This window comes from Balaenoptera physalus (assembly GCF_965194825.1).
Source record: "Balaenoptera physalus genome assembly, chromosome: 3".
NCBI lineage: Eukaryota > Metazoa > Chordata > Mammalia > Artiodactyla > Balaenopteridae > Balaenoptera > Balaenoptera physalus.
Window position 1 is genome coordinate 26,422,919 of NC_138890.1, and position 23,550 is coordinate 26,446,468.

At 44.6% G+C, this 23,550-nt stretch overlaps 1 protein-coding gene across 3 annotated transcripts in view; it reads left to right on the forward strand.

Moving 5' to 3' along the window:
- Positions 1–23,550, forward strand: part of SH3PXD2B (SH3 and PX domains 2B) — a 121,625-nt gene that overhangs the window by 39,961 nt on the left and 58,114 nt on the right. For all 3 annotated transcript variants that reach the window (XM_082456412.1, XM_082456411.1, XM_082456410.1), the window contains exons 3-4: positions 5,416–5,491; positions 12,000–12,076. In XM_082456412.1, the coding sequence (XP_082312538.1) occupies positions 5,416–5,491; positions 12,000–12,076 (153 nt within the window). The remainder of the gene's footprint in view (positions 1–5,415; positions 5,492–11,999; positions 12,077–23,550) is intronic.

A 23,550-nucleotide genomic window follows, 5' to 3' on the forward strand; every position in this document is an offset into this window, starting at 1 on the left:
CCACGGTATTTTCCTTGGACAGCCTGTCTCCTCTCCCTCCACCACAAGCTGTGTCTTAAAAACTGCTGATGGAGTGTTCTCTCGTTCCCCTTGTGATGTGGCAGCTTGACGTGGCTCCCCCTCCCTTCCTACCCCCCAAGACTGACTCACTTTCCTCCTCAATTTTCAGTCCTCTGCACCCTCAGCCCAACTTCCTTTTATTATCTGGGGGGAGGGGTGTGGACTTTCCAGTTTCCAAGGATACCGTCTGCAGTTGGACTTTGCCCGGCATGCCTCTGGTCCTGCTGCTGCAGACATCCCGGGTCTGGGGGTCCCTAAAGAGGGTCTGGAATGCCACCCATGTCTGTTTCAAAGCCTGTGGTTGCCAAGTGTGACAGTTCCTCGGATAGAAGCAGCTTTTGGCCTGTGAACCCAGACATGCTAAGACCAAAAACAAAATAGCTCTCAGGCCTCTGATCACCTGTCCTTGCGAATAGCAGTCATACAGATTGCAGTTACCATTGACGGGATGATAAAATGAAATAAAGCTAGATATGGCTAAAAGAGGAGAATGAGTCCAGCCCTGTGCCGCTAGTCACGTGAGGCTATTTAAATGTACATTTAAGTTAATTAAAATTAAATAAAATTAAAACTTCAGCTCCTCAGTCGCAGGAGCCACATTTCAAGTGCTCAGTAGCCGTCCAGAGCTGGTGGCTGCCATAAGGGACAGCACAGATATAGAATATCTCCATCATCGTAGAAAGTTCTATTGGAAGTGCCAGCTCTGGCCACTGAGGAGACTGGGTAGTCGGAGGAATTTTACCAACCTTAAAACACAGCCTCATTGTGGAATATTATTCAGCCTTCAAAAGGAAGGAGGGGCTTCCCTGGTGGCGCAGTGGTTGAGAATCTGCCTGCCAATGCAGGGGACACGGGTTCGAGCCCTGGTCTGGGAAGATCCCACATGCCGCGGAGCAACTGGGCCCGTGAGCCACGACTACTGAGCCTGCGCGTCTGGAGCCTGTGCTCCGCAACAAGAGAGGCCGCGACAGTGAGAGGCCCGTGCACCGCGATGAAGAGTGGCCCCCGCTCGCCGCAACTAGAGAAAGCCCTTGCACAGAAACGAAGACCCAACACAGCCATAAATAAATAAATGAATGCGTGAATGAATGAATAAATAAATAAGAAGGAAATTCCAGCACGTATTATGAAACGGATGAACCTTAAAGACATTATTCTAAGTGAAATAAGCCATACACAAAGGACAAATACTTATATGCAGTGCCAAGAATAGTCAGATTTATAGAGATAGAAAGTAGGATGGTGGTTGCCAAGGGCTGGAGGAGAGGAATGGGGAGTTAGTGTTTAATGGATATAGAGTTTCAGTGTGGGATGATGTAGAGGTTCTGGAGATGGAGGGTGGTGATGGTCTCACAACAGTGTACTTAATGCCGCTAAATTGTACACTTCAAATGGTTGAAATGATTGATTTTATGTTATGTATACTCAACACGAAAACACACACGCAGTCTCATTAAATACTGAAAATTTTTCCCCAATAATTCTCAGAATAACATTCATTGTGGGCAGAGTGCAAGGAGGGGGCATTTCTTGTTGAGCACCCAGGGCATCCCCACATACAGTTCACGTACAGCATTCATTTACACAACCACGCTGCCCGGCAGGCTGTGTCTGTCGTTCTGCAGGTGGTGAATCAGACTCATCAGGCGAGGTCTCTCACCAAGGACACACAGCTGGCATGAGGAATCATTAGGATTAAACCCCAGGGCTGCCTGGTCCCCAGGGATAATGTCTGTGGTTAGAGTTTGCAACATTAAACCCAGGTCTGCTGCCTCAAATTAATAACACTTGGGGAGACACTTCAGCTCTTTGAGCTCCGCTTATCTGGATAGAAGCAAGTGAGGACACAGGGTGAGAGAGTAGCTCTCTAAGACAGAGCTGTGAAGACCACAGGGAAATACAGTGCTGGGCAGGGCTTCTTTAGCCGGTGTGTGCACATTCAGATAGGGGCTCAACAGGAACCCGGGAGAGCGCATATAAGCGGGGTACAGTGGACAGATGACTGGGGTATACCTTTAAAAAAAAAATAGTGCCCCTGATTGGTGTTCCAACATTGTCTTCACAAATAAAATTGAGAAGGACAAAAGAAGGTAGTGTTAGGCCAAACCTATAAATCTCTAAAACGATGCTGCAGCTAAGATTGATTAATCACCCTGCTTTTAAAAAAAGAAGCATGCTGTTTGCCTGTGCATGGAATATGAAATTTACCTGGTCTCAGGCTGATTTTTCATGCTCATGTGACACTCCGAAGCTGCCTAAGAGAGTGATCTTAGGGGATAAGAATGGGGTTTAGATTAAGATACTTGAACTGGCTGGACTACCACTTAGCTGTGTGACCTCAAGCAGTTCATTGTGTCCTGCTCCCCAGTCTCTCCCTCTGTGACATGGGGGTTGTTCATTGCTTTCACAGGATTATTATGAAGGACAGATAAAATCATATGTCTGAGAAGGATTAACTGTAAACAGTCAAACCAGTTAGTAGTGGTTACTAATTATTATTTAATATTAGTAACGTGAATATTATTAATCGGAGGTACTCAGCAAACATCTGAAGCTGCCTCCACCCCCAAATTTCACTCAGGTGCATTCATTGGTTTAGCCAATTTTTATTGAGTGCCTACTATGCGCCAGCATTGAAAAGCTCCTGGATTCAAAAAGGGAAGCCTCCCTTTCCAGCAAGGCCCACTGTGGCCTCACCAGCTGCTGAATGATGGTGAACCAAGCATTTCCCCATCACCGCACAGCACAGAATAGGGGCCAGTTGGAAATCACAAATAAAACCACAGCCTCATGGGCAGCCCTTTAGGGTTGCCAGCTAAGCTGAGTCTGACCCTCCTACGCAGGGGTGTCACATAAAACAGTGCTAAGGAGGCAGGGAGCTCCAGCCTGGATAAATGGCCCTGTTTCCTGAGCGCTGGGGAGCAATCCTTTCTAATTGCCTTCGTAGCATCTCAGAGGCGAGTGATGCAATGGCAGAGAAGCCGTGGGCTTCTGTCTCTGGCCCTGCCCCTTGCTGGCTGCAGGCCCATTGCAGATTTCTTCACTCCTCTGGACTTCAGTTCCCTGGATAATAATGTCCACCTTGAAGGGGTATTCTGCAGATTTCGTGAGAGGATGTGTCTAAAGAATCTAACCTGTGCTTGGCATGTAAACTTGTTTCTCTTCTCTCCCACTTCAGGTCTCTCCTCCCTCCCCCTACACCATAGCTGTGCTTATTTCTCCAAGCTATTCAAAGCTGCTTTTATGCTATCAGAGGGATACATCTTTTTTTTTTTTTAATTGAAGTATAGCTGATTTACAATGTTATGTTAGTTTTAGGTGTATAACATAGTGATTCAGTATTTTTGTAGATTATACTCCACTATAGGTTATTGCAAGATAATGGCTATAATTCCCTGTGCTGTACAGTATATCCTTGTTCCTTATCTATTTTATACACAGTAGTTACTATCTGTTAATCCTATACCCCTAATTTGTCCCTCCTCCCTTCCCTTTCGCCTTTGGTAACTACAAGTTTGTTTTCTATGTCTGTGAGTCTGTTTCTGTTTTGCATAAACATTCATTTGTATTATTTTTTAGATTCCACATATAAGTGATATCATACAGTATTTGTCTTTCTCTGACTTATTTCACTAAGCATAATATTCTCTAGGTGCATCCATGCTGCTGCAGATGGCAGAATTTCATTCTTTATGGCTGAGTAATATTCCATTGTATGTGTGTATGTGTGTGTGTGTGTGTGTGTGTATACGTATATGTGTATACACACACACACCACATCTTTTTTTTTCTCTCTCGTAAATTTGTTTTTATTTTTATTGCTTCTTAATCCAGTTGTCTATTGATGGGCATTTGCATTGCTTGCATGTCTTCGCTATTGTAAATAGTGCTGCTATGAACGTTGGGGTGCATGTATCTTCTTCAATATATACCCAGGAGTGGGATTGCTGGATCATATGGTAGTTCTATTTTTAGATTCTTGAGGAACCTCCATTCTGTCTTCCATGGTGGCTGCATCAATTTACATTCCCACCAACAGGGCACAAGGGTTCCCTTTTCTCCACATCCAGAGGGACACATCTTGAGTGCCAGGGTGACTGTCTCCTTGAGGTAAAATGATGGGCAGGCCTCTCACATTCAGCCGTCACTTCAGGAGGATCAGGACTCCCTTTTCTTCTGCTTGAATCCTGGGCCCATATACTAATCAGGATGGGTTACGATATGCTGCTATGACAACTAGCCTCACTGTACACAGGGTTTATTTCTCACTCAGGCTACATGTCCATCAGAGGTTGTTGGGGGCTCTGGACCCTTGCTGGCAGAGAAGCCACACTCTGGAGCATGGCCATCACGTGGCAGATGGAAATGAAGAGTGGTGAATCAAGCACCACTCCTAACTCTTCCACCCCAAAGTGAGCCATGTCTCTCCTGCTCACATTTAATTGGCCACGTCTCCCACTTCAAGGGGGTGGGGACGTACAAATCTACCAAGCGCTCAGGAGAAGAACCAGAAATCTGGTGACAGCATTAATGACCACACAGCCCAGCTTTAATCTGTAAAGCCATGTTGGCAGTTGGTATCATTATGGCCAACTAAGGATGAGACCCGAGGTATGTCACTTCCCCCGACCACAAGTAGCAGATCCTGGTGATTTTGTATATCCAGTCAGATACTTCACATTTATTCCTTAAAATGTCAGAGAGGCATTTAATGTTATCAGAAAACATGAAAGGTTTTCGTTTTGGGTGCCCCATCCCTGTGCTTCCTCTAGCCCCACAGCAAGCCTGCACCTACCTCTCTAGGTGCTTCCTACACCACCCTGCAATGACCATTTTACTTTTCAGTCTCTCTCTAGACACTGAATCTTTTCATCGCTGCACCCCATGTGCCTGACACAGAGCCAGGCATGGAGCTGAGCCAGCCTGGGGAATTCTTAGTGGGGCAGGGGCGAGTCATGATCTCGCAGGTATAGACCTAACCAGATTAATTGAGTCTCCATAGTTTGTTCCTGAACACAGCCTGGCAGTTCTTAGGAGACAGGATGACCTGCCATCTGTGGAATTCTGGGGGCTCTGGGGGTGTTGTTCACGCTTCAGGTCCTGTGGCTGGAGCGCCCGGGGAAACTGAGAATGGTCCCTCCCAGCTCTGAGCCTTCACTAGTCTGGCAGCTGTGGACCTAGGGAATTGTTTACATGGATATCCTAGGTCCAGTTGACACTGGCTTCCCCATTAGTTTGGGTTTCTGAAAAGCTGAACAAAGTGAGCTTTTATATATCGAATCACACAGTTCACATAATTCCTTTAAAACATCAGAGATGCATTTATCATATTTTTTTGTTATTCTCCCCATTTAGATGCAGATGTTGGACAAATTTCCCATGGAAGGAGGACAGAAGGACCCCAAACAGCGGATCATTCCCTTTCTTCCAGGTAAGTGAGACACATGCTCTCAGATGGGGCCTCTGGGCTCCCAACACAGCTCTCAGATCTCTCCCCTCCTCCTCCTTGAGGCATTGTCCCAGTGACCAGACCTCAGTCATTTGTTGAAATCAGTGCCTAAGAATATGGGCTTTGGAGTTAGATGCTATGCTATTTACCAGCTGCTTGACCTTAGGCAAGACACTTCACTTCTGGGATACCTCGGTTTCTCCCATCTCTAAAATGAGAATAATTCAAGGTCATACAGTTTGTGTAGTGAGTGGCATCTATTATAATGGCTACTGTATTTGTTTTCTTTCTTTTTTTTTAATTGGGGTATAGTTGTTTTACAATGTTGTGTTAGTTTCTACCGTACAACAAAGTGGAGTTCCCTGTGCTACACAGCAGGTTCTTATTAGTTATCTATTTTATACATATTAGCGTATATATGTCAATCCCAATCTCCCAATTCATCCCAGCCCCCCACCGCACCCCCTGTGTTTGTTTTCTGTTGTGCGAAACAAATTACCACCCATTTAGCAGCTTAAAACGATACCCATTTATTATCTCACAGCTCTGTTGGTCGGAAGTCCAGGCAGGCTCAGCTGGGTTCTCTGTTTAGGGTCTTAAAAGACCGAAGTCAAGGTCTTGGCTGGACTGGGCACTTACCTGGAGGTTCTGGGGAAGAGTCTGCTTCCAACCTCATTCAGGCTGTTGACAGAATTCAGTTCCTTGCAGCTCTAGAACCGAGATACCTATTTCCTTCCTGGCTGTCCGTTGGGGACCCCCTCAGCTTCCAGAGGCTACCTGTATTCCTCATCCATCTTCAAGCTGGCAACGGGGCACTGAATCTCTCTCCTGTGCTTGGAATCTCTGACTTCCCCTCCTGCCACCAGCTGGAGAAAGCTGTCTGCTTTTAAAGGCTCATGTGATTACCTTGTACCCACTTGGCTAATCCAGGGTAATCTCCCTCTCTTGAAATGAACTGAGGCATATCATATAACATGATCCCAGGAGTGAGATTCCGTTATATTCACAGGCTCTGAGATTAAGGTGGGACATCTTTGGGGGGCCATTTAAGAAATTCTGCCTGCCTGCATACCCGCCTGAGTGGGCCAAGCACCTTCTGAGTGTCAGGCACTGTGGAGGAGTTCGTGCAACCATGGCTGGTGCCTGCTCTCAAGACATTCAGTGTCCCTTTCCCCCCAAAAAAAAAATTCTTACCAAAGGAATAACATCAAGGCTTCAACTCAAAAAATTGGGTTACCCAAACCAATGTTATAGCTTCAAGTAATAATAGCTACCATTTATTAGATCTCTACTGTGGGCCAGTCGCTGGGCTAAGTGCTTTACATTCATTAGCTTGTTTAATCCTTAGAACAATCCTGCAGGGCAGCCATTACTATGCCCATTTCACAGATGAGGAGATTGAGGCTCAGGGAAATTATAATCACTTGCATAAATGGCAGAGCTGGGATTCAGTCACAGGTATGGCGGGCTCAGAATTCATGCCCGAAGTCAGACAGCCCAGGTTCAAATCCCAGTGCCCCTAATCACGCACTCTGTTCTCTTGGGTAAATTACTGAAGCACGTGGAGTTTCATTTCTACGTTTGCACACTGGAGATCATAATGGTACTTAAATGACAGAGTTGTTAGGAGGATTAGGTAAGTGCCTGATATGTAACTAGCAGCAATTAAGCACTTACTAGTATCTTTATGTACAGATTAATCGGCAAATTGACAATCACCCTAAATCACAAATATTTAGAGCTGGCCAGCCTTTTAAATCTTTTTCGTAATGCAGACAAGGGGGCAGGCCATGAGATGGATCACCCAGGAGCCCATTCTCCCCTCCCCCACTCCAGGATTTTGCAATCAGCACATCAGTGTGTTCTTCTGGATAGTGTCATCATCGAGTGAGTTTAGAGACAGGGTAGATGTATTTGCCAGGCCCCCATTTACTGGGAGATCATTTGCCTAAAAAAACCTAATGTTTTTATTTCTTCCATGGGGAGAGAACACTGGAATTTTTTTCCTTATTGGAGGAAAGCCGGTATGCCAGCTGAAGTAACCACATCTCAGCGCCCAAAGCATGTGCTTTGGAGTTCAGTAGGCCCAGTCCTGTGACCTCAAGCATACGACATCTCCCCCCACCTTTGAGCCTCAGTTTCTCATGTATAAAATGGGACAGTGACCCCTGCTTCACAAACTTCTCTCCCTGGTACATAGAAGGTTCTCAGTAAAGGCAGAAACAGGGTCCTGGGACATTCCTTTGGAATTTTGGGGCCTTTCATATCTTGGAGTCCTACTTAAATGATCAATCTGGATATTTAACTTGAAATGGGCTCTAAATGTATATTTTTCTTCAAGGAAAAAAAGGAAAGCAGTGAGTTATAACTCTTTGCTGGTGAAAGGCAAAACCAGCTCTGGAAAAACTTCCCAGGACAGGGAAGAACTTGAGCCGACCCTCTCCCCAGCCCCTGAAAGCTTTCGTGGTTACGTAATCCTTTTCCACCCACGAATTCATGAAAATGCTGTTCTCAGGGAATTGGCTCCATTGTTCCTGCTCAGGACACCCACTTGTAGCTTGGAGAGGCCCCGTTGGGCCCTAAGACCCCTGGAGCATCCCTTCCCAGCCCACCTCTTAGCTTTTCCTTGAGGCCGAGGCCAAGGGCAGGGACGGGTGGGAGAAACGGCCCCTCTCCTAGGGGTCAGTTTTCTGCCAAGACTGCCACGTCAGCAGAACAAAAGCGAGTTTCATGTTAGCACAAAGGCGGGGGGGTGGGGAGAGCAGCCCTGTGCAATTTTCCATCCCAGCAAGAGCTGGGGGAAGCCAACTTGGCAGAGGATGCGGCTTGAAAAATAAGAATTACAGTTTGGCCTTCCTCCACTATGGAAAACAAAAGCCTGCTCGTTCCCACCAAAGGCTGTTCTCTCCTCTGAGCACCCTTCCCATTCCAGGAAGGCTGGCCTGAGGGGAGGGCTGGGTGTGGGCTCGCTAGCCCTCCTTCTCCGTGACTCACACGGAAGCTTCACAGCAGGCGCAGATCCGCATTTCACCTGGAGGCACCGGCCAGGGGGGCGCTGGCCACTCTGTTCTGCCCCACAGCCCAGGGCCTGAGCGGTAACTCCACTCCGCTGTGGATGAATGATGAATTAGCCTGTCGGAGGCAGATCTTAAGAAACCAAGTTGGGGGTTGAGGAGAGGAGAGGTGCTCTTCCTTGTAGAATGTAAGGCAGTATCATGTAACCTATTTTTTAAACAAAGTAATTACCCTTTTTTAAGCACCTAGGGAGGGCCAAGCCCTGTGCTGGTGTATCACAGAGATGACTACTAAGAGATAGGGGCTGCTCTCCCATTTTACAGATGAGGAGACTGAGGCTCTGACAGGTAAATGCATTTCCCAAGGCAGCACAGGAAGGAATAGACCCCCCTGGGATTGGCCTGGGGCCTCACTGACCCTGTGGAGCCTGTGGCCTCCCCAGCACGTGATACTCCTGCCGAGGGGACTTCCTGTCCCCACTGCTGGCACGGCACCTGACATGTGCCCAGAGACTCACTGAGGCCACACAGGAAGAAGAGTGACATTATTGTGTCCCACCCCCAGGAGACGCTGAAGGCGCCTGAGTTCTTGGTCCTCTCCCAGCCCCTGCAGGCCGGGCCTCAGGCGAATTCTCTTGGGCCGTGGTGGCTCTGAGGTGGGCCTGTGCCGGGCCGGTGCTAGCACCATGCCCACTGTAAATTTTTCGAGTCAGGTCACAGCCTTCTCAGTAAGAGGCCTGTACACCCCTCTCTCCACCCTTCCTCTGATTCTATAGAAGGGGAAATTATACCAAACTGGGACCAAAATGTTTTTGGTATGCACCAAAATGTTTTTGATAGGCACCCCTTCTCCCATTTTGAGAAATAGATTAGAGGGCAGGAAGCGTTTGCTGTGTAGGATTTCTCTTCACAGGCACACACTTCTTATTTTTCCTGAAGGTTCAGGATTCTCCTAGGAATTCTGATCTTCAAGTGGTCCCACCCATGAGGGTGGTAATTATTACTCCCACCCAGGGAAGGACTGCCCCACCCAGAATGTCAGCAGGGGCCCTCCCTGTTGGAAAGCACCAGTGCCAGGAAGGCAAGCCCCCAGTGCCTGCACACAGAGGGCTCACACAGAGCCTGCCCCTAGGGAGTGAATGAGGGAATATCATCGGTTCTAGGGAGGCCAGGTTGTAAACTCCTTCCCACTTTGCTGCATAATTTGCTTTTTTCGTTTTAAATGACATGAAAATTTTCTGATTCCCAGAGCAATCAATGTTTATAGTAGGCACTTTGGGGAAAGTATAAAGAAGAACACAAAAAGGCTTTGTCTTCTACCCTCGGAGACAAGCGCTATGAACCCCGTGATGCATTTTCTTCTAGATTTTTTTCTCTTCTAACAAGTGTGGTGTATCAGAAATTTGACTCACTCATCAGAATTAAACCCATCACCATTATAAAGAAAGAGATCCTTGTTATTAAGGAATATAAGGAATATGTATTTCATCTCATTGTGGGTTCTTTTTTAATTAAATGGAAATGAACAAAAAAAGGATTACTGTTAGGTTGACCATATCTACTTCATTTCCTGATTGTGCCTTTTTGCCCAAGAGCAAGTTGTCAGATTATTTTAAATGTGACCTTAACCATATGGTCTTTTTGGGTACAAATCTCCCTGACCACCTTGCATTGCAAATCTTTAAAAGTCAATAGGTTGTTTCCCATCATCCCTTTCGATTCTGTCCTATGATGAAAACTGTTTATGGGCCTTTCCTACCGTCTTGTCCCTGCTCACCCAAGGTTGACCCATGGAGACAGCAGTCTCACCAGCGCCATCTCAGACCAGTGGTTAACCTCTCCTCACCCTGCCAGCCTCGTAACCCAAATTCTTCTCCAGGACCTACCTCCTTGGACCAGAAGTAGGTGAAGTTCTTAGTAGGTCTCCATGCTCTGCAGTCTGGAGAGCTGTGGTCTCCCTGTGCCTTCCTTTTTGACCCCTAGAGGCCTCCTGGTCGCCCCTCATGAGCGTGGCAGGGGGGCTTGTCTCCATCCCCCACCTCTTTGTCGCTCCTTGATGTCTTATTTCTGATTTTCCGGCCCCTGTCTCTGTGACAAATCCAGAATGGTGTGGCCATGCTGTCTGCATCCTCAGTGCATGAACTTTGCCATCATCTCCCCATGAGAGGATCTCCTTTAAGACTCTCGGGAACCCGCTGATTTGCTTGAAACAAACCTCACCCGTAATGTTTCAGCATCTTAGATTATTTCCTGAGACCCTCAGTGGCATCATTTATATACTTGTCTTTGCCTGTGACCCATGTCCTCTGCCCATATGTCACACTGGAGGGTCTGGTACCACAGCCCAGGGCTCAGATGTCACCCAGCAAGTAGTGAATGGACTGTGTTAGTATTCGGTGTGGTAGGAGGGCTTGGAGCCCTCTGTTACAAACACTTACTGGCGAAGGAATTGAAGGGATTTGTCGTCCTGGCGGGTGGAATCCACCTTCTTGCATTGATCAAAGGTGAGTGCCATGTGGCAGGGGCAAAAAATTGACTAAAGCCCAGTCAATCCCTATTTGGGCGGAGCCCCATGACTAGTAGGAAGGAAGAAGACGTAAATCGACAATGTGATGTGTACAATCAGAGACAGGAACTCTTTTTTTTTTTTTTTTTAATTTTATTGAAGTATAGTTGATTTACAATGTTGTGTTAATTTCTGCTGTACATCAAAGTGATTCAGTTATACATATATATATTCTTTTTCATATTCTTTTCCATTATGGTTTATCACAGGATATCAAATGTAGTTCCCTGTGCTATATAATAGGACCCTATTGTTTATCCATCCTATATATACTAGTTTGCCTCTGCTAATCCTAAACTCCCAATATTTACCTCCCCTCCCCCCTTGGCAACCACAAGTCTGTTCTGAAAGAGACAGGAACTCTTAACCCATTTGAAGTGTGTTAAGAGTTTCCCAGCAGGGGTAGTGGGTGAGGTTGGATGGGGAAGGTATTCCAGGCAGAGGGAAAGGCACAGAATTATGAGAGAGTGTGGAGTATTGGGAAGACATCAGACTAGAGCAGAAGGTATAGAAAGAAAGAGGAGGGAAGGAGACTGAGCTGTCGGGTGAGGGCATATCTGAGTGTTCGCTGAAGTGCCCACCGCATCTGAGAATCTTATAGTTGGACAGGCGACCTCCGATCATCAGGTCTTCCTTCCTTGGTTTGATTCCAGCCTCCCTTATCTCACCAAAACTTATCCACTGAGCCCCACTCCCTCAAGCCCTTGCACTAGAGCTGTGAACAGGGCTTTGGAGGACCAAGCATGGGGTCATCCAGGCCCTGTGGACGTCCAGCAGCAGGTATGGATGGCAGCCAGGGATTTAGGTACCACTCAGGCCTACCAGAGGCAGACACATCCTCATCCTCCCAGGTTGCTGAGAGCTTGTCAATGCTCCCTTACAACGCTGTGTGCACTCTCATCTCCTGCAGGCAAAATTCTCTTCCGACGGAGCCACATTCGGGACGTGGCCGTCAAACGCCTGATACCAATCGATGAATACTGTAAGGTAAGTCTGAGAAGTGCCAACACTTCCCGGTGTCTCGTGTCTTCCCCGTGGGTAGTTTTGGGGTTTTTTTGTTTGTTTGTTTTGTTTTTCTTTTCCTTTTCTGACTACAGGATGCCCATTGTGAAAGATCTGTACAGGTGAAAAAAATGTAAAGAAATTAGAAAAACCAATCACCCATGATCCTTTAACTCAGAGATGACAATTATGAAGGTTTTTACATATTTCCTTTCTCTCCTTTCTCTCTGCATGTATTTCTTTATGGTGTTGAGATCATCCCATATGTGTTATTTTTGTTGCTCTTTTTCTTTTCTCTCATATTAAAAGAATTTCCCCATGCTATTAAAAAAATCTTCTTGAACCTGCTTTTAATGGTTACGTAGTATTCCATTGTGCATGAATGTTCTAGAAGTTATTCAGCCAACCCCTGTTGGACAGTGCAGCTGGCTTCCAATCCCTTAAATGTTCTCAACCACAAGGGGCCTCCCTGCCTTTTGGTTATGTTTTGTTTGATTTGAGGCTGATGTCAAGAAAGAAGCATATTTTTCTTTTGTTTAGCTTCCCTAATCTTTAGTATTTATTCCTCTAACTTAAAATCACTAGCAGTTTGATTGGAGAAGGGTAGGAATAGAAAAAATGCCTCAAAAATGGAGCAGTGAATGCTTTCTCCCCCTAAGATCAGGAGCAAAAACAAAGTATATTTGCTCTCTCCACCTCTGATCTACATTTTACTGGAGATTCTAGCTGGTGTAAGCAGGCAAGAAAAAGGAATAAAAGGCATACAGATTAGAAAGGAAGAAGTAAGACTGCCTTGATTCACGGATGACATGATTCTATTGTAGAAAACCATAAGGAGTCCACAAAAAAACCTGCTAGAACTTATAAATGAGCTTAGTAAGATTACAGGACTCAAGACAAATATTAAAAAATCAATTGTATTTCCATCTACTAGTAGGGAACAACCCAAAAATGAAATTAAGAAAATAATTCCACTCACAATAGCATCAAAAAGAATAAAATAATTAGGAATAAATTTAATAAAAGAAGTACAAGGTTTATATACTGAAACTACAAAACATGGTTGAGGGACGTTAAAGAAACTCTAAATGAATGGAGAGACATTCCATACTAATGGATTAGGAGACTCAACAGTGTTAAATTGGCATTTCTCCCCCAGTTGATGCACAGAGTCAATGCAATCTCTGCCAAAATCTTAGTAGGCTTTTTTGTAGAAATGAACAAGCTGATCCTAAAGTGTATGAGGAAGTGCAAAGGGCTCAGAATAGCCAAAACAATTTTGAAAAAGAAGAACAAAATTAGAGAACAAAATTGTACTACCCATTTTCCAAACTTCTTATGAAGCTGCAGTAATCAAGACTGTAGTACTGGCGTAGCACTTCCCTGGTGGTGCAGTGGTTAAGAATCCACCTGCCAATGCAGGGGACGCGGGTTAGATCCCTGGTCGGGAAGATCCCACATGCCACGGAGCAACTAAACGCATGTGCCACAACTACTGCGCCTGCACTCTAGAGCCTGTGAGCCACCACTACTGAGCCCACGTGCCACAACTACTGAAGCCTGCGCACCTAGACCCCGTGCTCCGCACAAGAGAAGCCACCACAATGAGAAGCCCGCGCACCGCAACAAAGAGTAGCCCCCCTCACTGCAACTAGAGAAAGCCCGCGTGCAGCAATGAAGACCCAACACAGCCAAAAATAAATAAATAAATAATTTATTTATTTATTGGGGGGAGAAAAAAAAGACTGTAATACTGGTGTAAGGATAGGCAGATGGACTACTGGAAGAGAACTGAGAGTCTAGAAGTAAACTCTTCAGATTTATACTCAATTGATTTTCAACGAAGGTACCAAGAAATTCAGTGGGAAAGGGTAGTCTTTTTAACAAATGTTGGGATCATGGGATAGCCATATGCAAAAAAAGAAAAAATAAGTTTTTAAAATTGGACCCTGACCTCACACCATGCGTAAAAAATCAGCTCAACTCAAAATGGATCATAGACCTAAATATAAAAGCTAAAACTATAAAACTTCTAGAAGAAAACATAAAAGAGAATCTTCATGACCTTGGTTTAGGCAAAGAGTTCTTAGATATAACACCAAAAGAGAAAAATTGATATGCTCGACTTCATTAAGCTTACACATTTCTGTGCTTCAAAAGATATCATGAAGAAAATGAAAAGACACGCCACAGATTAGGAGAAAATATTTATAAGTCATATATCTGAGAAAGGACTTGTGTTGAGACTATATAAACAACTCTTACAACTCAAAAATGAAAAGACAACCCAGTTTAAAAATAGACAAAAGATTGAATAGAAACTTCACCCATGAAGACATACAATGCTTAATAAACACATAAAAAGTTGTTCAACATCATTAATCATCAGGGCAATGAAAAATAAAACCATGATGAGATGCCTACACAGCCTCCAGAATGGCTGTAATCAACAAGACACACAAGAGGTGAGGATGTGAGAGAAAGTGGAGCTCTTTATTCTGCTGGAGACATATGATGGAAACCACTTTGGGAAACAGTTTGGCAGTTTCTTCAAAAGTGAAATTTATCATACGATTACTCTCAGGTACATACTCACAAGAAGTGAAAACTGTCCACACAAAGAATTGGATGCAATTGTTCATAGCAGCATTAATTCGTAATAGCCCCAAATTGGAAGCAATCCATATGTCTATCATCTGGAGAATAGATAAAGAAAATGTGGAATAAGGCACACAATAGAATATTGTTCGACAGTGAAATACTGATTAATGCTGCAAGATGAATGAATCTCAAAAACATGATGCTATGCAAAAGAAGACAGATGCAAAAGACTATATATTGTATGATTCCATTTACATGAAATGTGCAGAAAAGGCAAATTTAGAGAAAGCAGGTCAGTGGTTTCCTGGGCCTTGGGGCAGTGGAAATGGAGATTGACTGCAAATGAGGTTGGGGACATTTTTGAGGTGATGGAAAAGTTCTAAAACTAGAATGTGGTGATGGTTGTCCAACTCTATAATTTGAATTTGAATCATTGAATTGTGTACTTATAATGGGTGAATTTTATGGTGCATAAATTATACTTCAGTAAGTCTGTAGAAAAATTTTGAAGGGGGAATGTGTGGGGATAGACGCCCCTCTCTTGGCAGGAGATGTCATGGAAGGGCAGAAAATCACTCCTGATTGACCATCTCCTCTTTACCAGACATGACCACGTTTCATCCCTCCAATAACATGGAGGACGTGTTCTTTTTCCCTTCGTGTTGATGAGGAAATGGAGGCCCAACAAAGTTACTCACAATAACAGTATTCGAGACTTTGAGAGATGAACCCAGCCCTTTTAGGACTTGGCACTCGCATACCACTTATGGCCTCTCTAAGAAAGTACAAATTCAAGAGGCCAAAATAGTTAAGCGTGTGTTTCATAGAAGCAGATAGACTCAGACTCTTCTCTCTCCTAAGGATACCCTTAAAAAAGGGATGGGGATGAGGGGCAGGGCTCGTCATTCAGGCACAAAGACACCACTGCTGCCTCCCAGATCTCAGAGGAAAGTTCAGATCTTTGCTCTTTGTCCTTTTCCAAACCTCTAGAGCCTAAAATTCCTTTGTCCAGGCCCTGCTGGGAAGAACTTTGAACCCTTGGGGTCACCTTAGCCAGCTGGCAAGTTCCACCTGGTACCTTCCCAGAAACCTCGGCCCAAATGTGCTCTCCTGCTTCTTCCCCAGCCCACCCAACTTCTCTCCAGTCACACCTTCCTCTCACCCAGGGCTTCCCGAACCCCTGGACATTTGATTTGGAAAAGGAAACATAAAATCTTGGAGGGATAAGGGACAGCAGCAGCTGCCTGCATCTGGCTATGCTTGGAATGGTCCAGAGATCATGAATTGACCTGGATTAACCACAGGGAAGAAACTGCTTATGTTACCTTATGTTACATGAGCCGCATGGAAGTTACCACCCCTGCTATTAATGCATCATAAGAAGCAGAGCAGTTATTTGGGGGTTTTAGTTGGCCAAATTCCCTGGGCTTAGCTTCAAGGGAACTGCCCTCCTGGAAGAAGATGAAACCATCCCTTTTGTTACAAGGCCTGTGAAGTCTTTTAGAGACTGCATAGACCTTTATGTAAGATCTGGTCTCTGTTATTGACATTGTTGTGAGCTGACTTAAGCCAATTTGATCTATCGCTGTCCGCCTTATCTTGGTAGAAATTGGTAGTTTCCAATAGGTAAAGATAGAGGAAGGCTGTAAGATGTCCCCAAACCTAGCTACCAGCTAGGAAGAAACTTTCTGCTCTACCAGACCTATCATAAAGTTACAGTATTTAACATAGTATGGTGTTGGCACAAGGATAGACAACCATTGGAACAAAATAGAGAACCCAGAAACAGACCTATGTGTATTTGGACACTTTGATACTAACAAAAGCGGCTGTGTAGATCATTGAGGAAAGGTAGGATTCCTCAGTAAATAGGTATCCGTATTGGAAAAAACAAAAAAGATAACTAACCCCTGCCTTGCACACACATGGAATCATTTCCAAGTACATTGAAGACCTAAATGTAAGAGGTAATTATAAAAGGTTTTAGAAGATAAAAATAGGAAAATATCTTCATAATCTCTAGGTATAGAGGGACTTCTAAAGACACAAAAAGTACCAAGCATAAAAAGATTGATTTATTTGACTACAGTAAATTTAAGGACTTCTGTTCATCAAAAGACACAATGAAAACGAGACTCAGCCAAATCCTGCCACACATACAAGCATTTGTTATCAAGCAGTTCCCTAAACAGACTCTCAAGTTGTTGTATAAACTCAGTGAAATACCAGCTGTCTTGTCTGACACCGCTTTGCATGAAAGTTTCCTTAAGACAGATGCAGTGGTATCCTAGTGGCAGGATCAGCTAATCCTAACCATAGTCTGACAGTAAAATCTTCAAGAAGAGGTAGAACACAGAGGATTCGGAATCCTAGAACCAGGGTACCAAGAAGAAGGATGTATAATGCTGGGCTCGCCGTGTTCTGTTCATGCAAGGGCCACCCCTCATTTCACCAGTGAAGAAAATTATTTCTAACAACTGTTATGCTAGTAAATAGAGGCTATAGTGTTGGTCAGAGGTGAAGATAGCTGAAGCCCCAAAGTAGCCTTTTCTGAAATGAGAACTTGTGATTAGAGTCTCCTACTTGCTGAAGTGTTCATTCCCGATGAGGGTACTTCAGATATTAACTCACCATTATTAGAGTGTAGGTTAAATCTAACACACACACACACACACATACACACCTATGAACGTGTGAGTGTGTATGCCTGTGCTGTAGTATTTTATTTTTTTATTTTTATTTTTTATTTTATTGAAGTATAGTTCATTTACAATGTTGTGTTAATTTCTGCTGTACAGCAAAGTGACTCAGTTATATATATACATTTTTTTCACATTCTTTTCCATTATGGTTTATCATAGGATATTGCATATAGTTCCCTGTGCTGTGCAGTAGGACCTTGTTGTTTATCCATCCTATATATACTAGTTTGCATCTGCTAATCCCAAACTCCCAATCCTTCCCTTCCCCACCCCCTCTACTGTGCTGTAGTATTGGGTTGACCAAAAAGTTCGTTTGGGTTTTTCCATGACATCTTACAAAAAACCCAAGCAAACATTTTGGCCAACCCTAATGTTTTAAAGTAAATCTATAGGCAGTATAACAGTAGTGTTTACCAGACTCCAGTCCCTTGAGACCTCCCCTGAAGATTTTTACCATATTCTGCTACCTATATTATTATTAATATTTTTCTTTATATTCACTTTTTTAACTTCTTTAAAAATATATATTTTAGAGAAAATTTTATATCACAACCACAATGTAAAACTGGTATCACGTACCCTAAAAGTAAAAATAAAAACAGTGATGCAACAGCAACAAAAACTGTTTTTTAATCTAGCCAGCTTCTGTTGCTTACTACCAGAGGAAGCTCTGCAGAGCCTGGTCACGCTCGCGGGAAGCAAGTTGGGGAAGTTCTTTCTTCTAGGAATTTTATAGTTTCAGGTCTTATGTTTAAGGCTTTAATCCATTTTGAGTTGATTTTTGTGTATGGTATAAGATAAGGGCCCAATTTCATTCTTTTGCATATGGATATCCAGTTTTCCCAGCACCATTTGTTGAAGAAGCTGTCCTCTCCCCGCCGTGTATTCTTGGCACCTTTGTTGAGGATCAGTTAACCATATGCATGGATTTATTTCAGGGCTCTTGGCAATGATCTCATGGATATGACACGAAAATCATAGGCAACAAAAACAAAAATAAAGAAGTGGGAATACATCAAACTAAAAAGCTTCTGCACAGCAAAATAAATAATCTATAGAGTGAAAAGGCAAACTACAAAATGGGAGCAAATATTTGCAAATCACATATCTGATAAGGGGTTAATCCCCAAAATATCAATATCTAAGGAACTTATACATCTCAATAACAAAAAGAGCTAATAACCCAATTTTTAAATGGGCCAAAGGCTTGAATAGACATTTCTCCAGGGAGGATACACAAATGACCAACAGGTATATGAAAAGTTGCTCAGTGTCGGCTAATCATCAGGGAAATGCAAATCAAAACCACAATATGATATCACCTCACATCTGTCAGGATGGCTAGTATCAAAAACAATAACATGAAGTAAGTCAGAAAGAGAAAAACAAATACTGTATGCTAACACATATATATGGAATCTAAAAAAAAGTGGTTCTGATGAACCTAGGGGCAAGACAGGAATAAAGACTCAGACATAGAGAATGGACTTGAGGACACGGGGAGGGGGAAGGGTAAGCTGGGACGAAGTGAGAGAGTGGCAGTAATATATATACACTACCAAATGTAAAACAGATAGCTAGTGGGAAGCAGCTGCATAGCACAGGGAGGTCAGCTTGGTGCCTTGTGACCACCTAGAGGGGTGGCATAGGGAAGGTGGGAGGGAGGCTCAAGAGGGAGGGGATATGGGGATATATGTATACATATAACTGATTCACTTTGTTATACAGCAGAAACTAATACAATGTTGTAAAGCAATTATACTTCAATAAAGATGTAAAAAAAAAACAAGACAACAGGTGTTGGTGAGGATATAGAGAAACTGGAAGTCTTGCACACTGTTTGTGGGAATGCAAAATGCAGCCACTATGAAAAACAGTATGCAGGTTCCTCAAAAAATTAAAAATAGAACTACCATATAGTCAAGCAATCCTATTTCTGGATATTTGTCCAAAGGAATTTAAATCAGGATTTAGAAGAGATATTAGCACTCCCATGTTCGTTGCAGCACTATTTACAATAGCCAAGATGTAGAATCAACCTAAATGTGGCCTGTACATACAATAGCATACTATTCAGCCTTTAAAAAGAAATTCGGGGGGGCTTCCCTGGTGGCGCAGTGGTTGAAAATCTGCCTGCCAATGCAGGGGACACGGGTTCGAGCCCTGGTCTGGGAAGATCCCACATGCCGCGGAGCAACTGGGCCCGTGAGCCACAACTACTGAGCCTGCGCGTCTGGAGCCTGTGCTCCGCAACAAGAGAGGCCACGATAGTGAGAGGCCCGCGCAGCGCGATGAAGAGTGGCCCCCGCTCGCCGCAACTAGAGAAAGCCCTCACACAGAAACGAAGACCCAACACAGCCAAAAATAAAATAAAATAAATAAATAATTAAAAAAAGAAAAAAAAAGAAAGAAGAAATTCGGCAATACGCAACAACATGGATAAACCTTAAGGACGTTATGCTAAGTGAAATAAGCCAGTCACAGAAAGATCAAATACCGTATGATTCCACTTACATGAGTTATCTAAAATAGTCAAATTCGTAGAATCAGAGAGTGAAATGGTGGTTGCCAGGGGCTGGGGGGAGGGAAAAGTGAGGAGTTACTAATCAACAGGCATGAAGTTTCAGTCAAGCAAGAAGGAATCAGCTCTAGAGGTCTGCTGTACAATAGCCAACAGTACTGTGCTGTGCACTTAAAATTTTGTTGAAGACACAAACTCTCTCTCTCTAGCCGAGGTGTTGTGATTGAACTGAATCACCTTGCTGACTCTAAAATCGCCCCTGGAAGCAGCACGCTATTTTTTAAATATGTATATAAAAATTTATTTATTTATTTATTTATTTATTTATTTATTTTTGTCTGTGTTGGGTCCTCGTTGTTGCGCGTGGGCTTTCTCTAGTTGCGGCGAGCAGGGGCTACTTTGTTGCAGTGCGTGGGCTTCTCACTGTGGTGGCTTCTCTTGTTGCAGAGCACAGGCTCTAGGCGCGTGGGCTCAGCAGTTGTGGCTCGCGGGCTCTAGAGCGCAGGCTCAGTAGTTGTGGCGCACGGGCTTAGTTGCTTCGTGGCATTTGGGATCTTCCCAGACCAGGGCTCGAACCCGTGTCCCCTGCATTGGCAGGCGGCGGATTCTTAACCACTGTGCCACCAGGGAAGTCCCACAGCACACTATTGTACTTGGTACAGTCCAGAGAGCCAGAGGTTAACTGAATGTTTATCAAGCAGCTAGTATATGATGGAAACCTTACAGCCACTTGCTCACTTGTTCTGTAGCACAACCCTCCAGGATGGGTGTTAGTTATTTCCATTTTACAGATGAGCAGACTGAGGCTCAGAGGTGATAGGACATGGCTAGAGCCAGAACCAGGAGCTGCATCTGTCTGAACTTTCATTATTACACAGGCAAGCAGGACTTGCCCTCCTCACCTCTCCTCTTGACCCTGCATCGAGCAGCCACGTCTGTCCAAAGGGCCGGGATTCCATGCGGAACAGAACCACAGTTTTCGTGGAACTGCGGTTCTTTGTCATACTGACCAAACACGAGACAATTCTGGGGTATTTCAGAAGCGGAACTATTGCTATGCCCCAGGTCATGTTTTTGCTGTTAGCCTGTCGATCCACAGGAAAGGGGCAAATATCAAAGCATTCGGTGCTGCCTTTTATGAGTAACTTGGCTTTGTATTATGCTTTGGGGGTTTGGTTTGGCTTTTACCTCCTAGGATTTGCTCAAAACCTAAAGAGAACTTGGCACTGTCGGGAGGTTTCCGTGGGCCTCGTCACCCCTTCCGCACTGGTCCATGCGGGGTCTCTGCCCATTTCAGCAGAGAGGCCCCCTCTAGGCAGAAACCACGGCCACCTCAGGGCTTACCCAGGGCCACGTGGCCACGGCCAGGCCTCTTCCTCACATCATTTATCCAGCAGATACTTTCAACCAGGCATCAGGGTCCTCCCAGCACTGTCAAGGCATGTGGGAAGGTGCAGGAGGAAATCCTCTGGATTTGGGGTAGAGGAGCTGGAGTCGCTGGTTTGGGGCTCAAGTCCTAGTCACTTCCCCAGAACCTCTGTTTCACCATCTCTAAAGTGGGCCAGCCCTTTCAGGATGACATGACATGATGCAGACGAACACATTTTGGGAGCCATCAAGTGCTGAGCCAACATAAGGGAACGTTGTGTTTGCAGCCTGGGGGGAGCCGCACGATTTCTGCCCACGAAGCAGCCAGGACACACCACGGTCCAGCATATAATCAGCCTCTTCATTATGTGGTTCCAACTGCAAGAGCTGCAGGATTTCAGAGGAAAGAGCGACCCACAGGGAGCCCCAAGACAGCAGGAAAATGAATACTCGCTGCTCCAAACCAGAAAGAGAAGGGGGTCAGAAGTGGGAAGTGGGATGTATCCACTCTCTGCCTCTGGCCTGGAAAAGGCTGGTCCCTGGGGATTTGCTACAGAGCAGGAGATACTTCAAGGCTAATAAAAAAAAAATCAATGAGCAAAAATCAATGAGCCACAAATACCAGGCCCTTAGGTCAGCATCCTTCATCCTATCTTTATCCAGCGTAGAAAGTAGACAGTGACCAGGGAAGGCACGCTACTAAAACATGTCCACTTACCTTACAGATTTCCCCACTTTAGTTTTGGGCCAGGTCATACATCAGGAGAGGAGAAGTGGCTTAAAGTCAGAGCCTGACTCAAAGGTCATGTCAGGTCAGCAACCCAAGTGACTACCAAGGGGTGAATGAATAAACAAAATGTGTCGTACACATGGGACGGAATGCTCTTCAGCCTTGAAAAGGAAAGACATTCTGACACATGCTACAATGTGGGTGGACCTTGAGGACATAATGCTAAGTGAATCAGCCAGTCACTTAGAGGGTAAATACTGTATGATTGCACTTACACGAGGTACCTGGAATAGGCAAATTCATACACACAGAAAGTGGAATGGTGGCTGCCAGGGGCTGGGGAGGGGGAGTGGAAAGTTGTCGTTTGATGGGTACAGGGTTTCAGTCTTACAAGATGAAAAGAGTTCTTGGATGGATGGGTGGTGGTGATGGTTCCACAACAGTGTGAACATACTTAATGCCACTGGATTGTACACTTAAAAATGGTGAAGAGCAGGGACTTCCCTGGTGGCGCAGTGGTTAAGAATCCGCCTGCCAATGCAGGGGACACGGGTTCGAGCCCTGGGCCGAGAAGATCCCACATGCCACCGAGCAACTAAGCCCCTGTGCCACAACTACTGAGCCTGTACTCTAGAGCCCGTGAACCACAACTACTGAAGCCCGTGTGCCTAGAGCCCATGCTTCACAACAAGAGAAGCCACCACAATGAGAAGCCTGTGCACCGCAAGGAATAATAGCCCCCACTCGCCGCAACTAGAGAAAGCCCGCGTGCAGCAATGAAGACCCAACGCAGCCAAAAATAAATAAATAAATATTTTTTTAAAAAGGCGAAGACGGTAATGATGTATGTGTATTTTACCACAATAAAATTTGTGGTAAAATTTAATTTAAAAATTAATACTTTTTAAAAATTGGAAAAATAGATCATACAGGTCAAAATACCTCTGAAAGCCTTGTAGAAGGTACCACATTGGAGACCCCCATCCATCTTTCCATTAGTCCATCATAACCCAATGGCAGGGTTGGAAAATCACTTTGTGAGGGGGTAGCTTTTAGAGGCTTCTTCTACGGAAGATACAAGACATGTCTTTTCCACTCCAGACTCAACACTCAGCATGGCAAGAAGGCATATGAGAGGCACCAGGGAACTGAGGCCTGTCTGTGGAGAGAGAGCAGGGTCCCGCCTCACTCCACAGCACGCCTGTGTTGTTTTAAATTCATGCCTCTGCACTGGCCCTCTCCCTGCACAGAAGTTTATAATAGAGTGTGTGCACGAAACAACCCTACTGCACTCAGATTTGCATCCTCAGAACCTGTGCCAGAGGGGGGCTCAAGGAAACATTTGTTAAACTAATCTCTTTATTCATTTTGGAGCCATGTCTTTGTTTCAAATCATTTCACAATGGGATGTACCCTGTAATTCTGTCCTGTTTCCACAGAAATCGGTGCAGTGCTGGGCATAAAGAAAATGTCTATTGAATCACTGAATGAATACCTACCTGTTAGTAGAGAAACCAGCATAATAAATGCCCGGGCC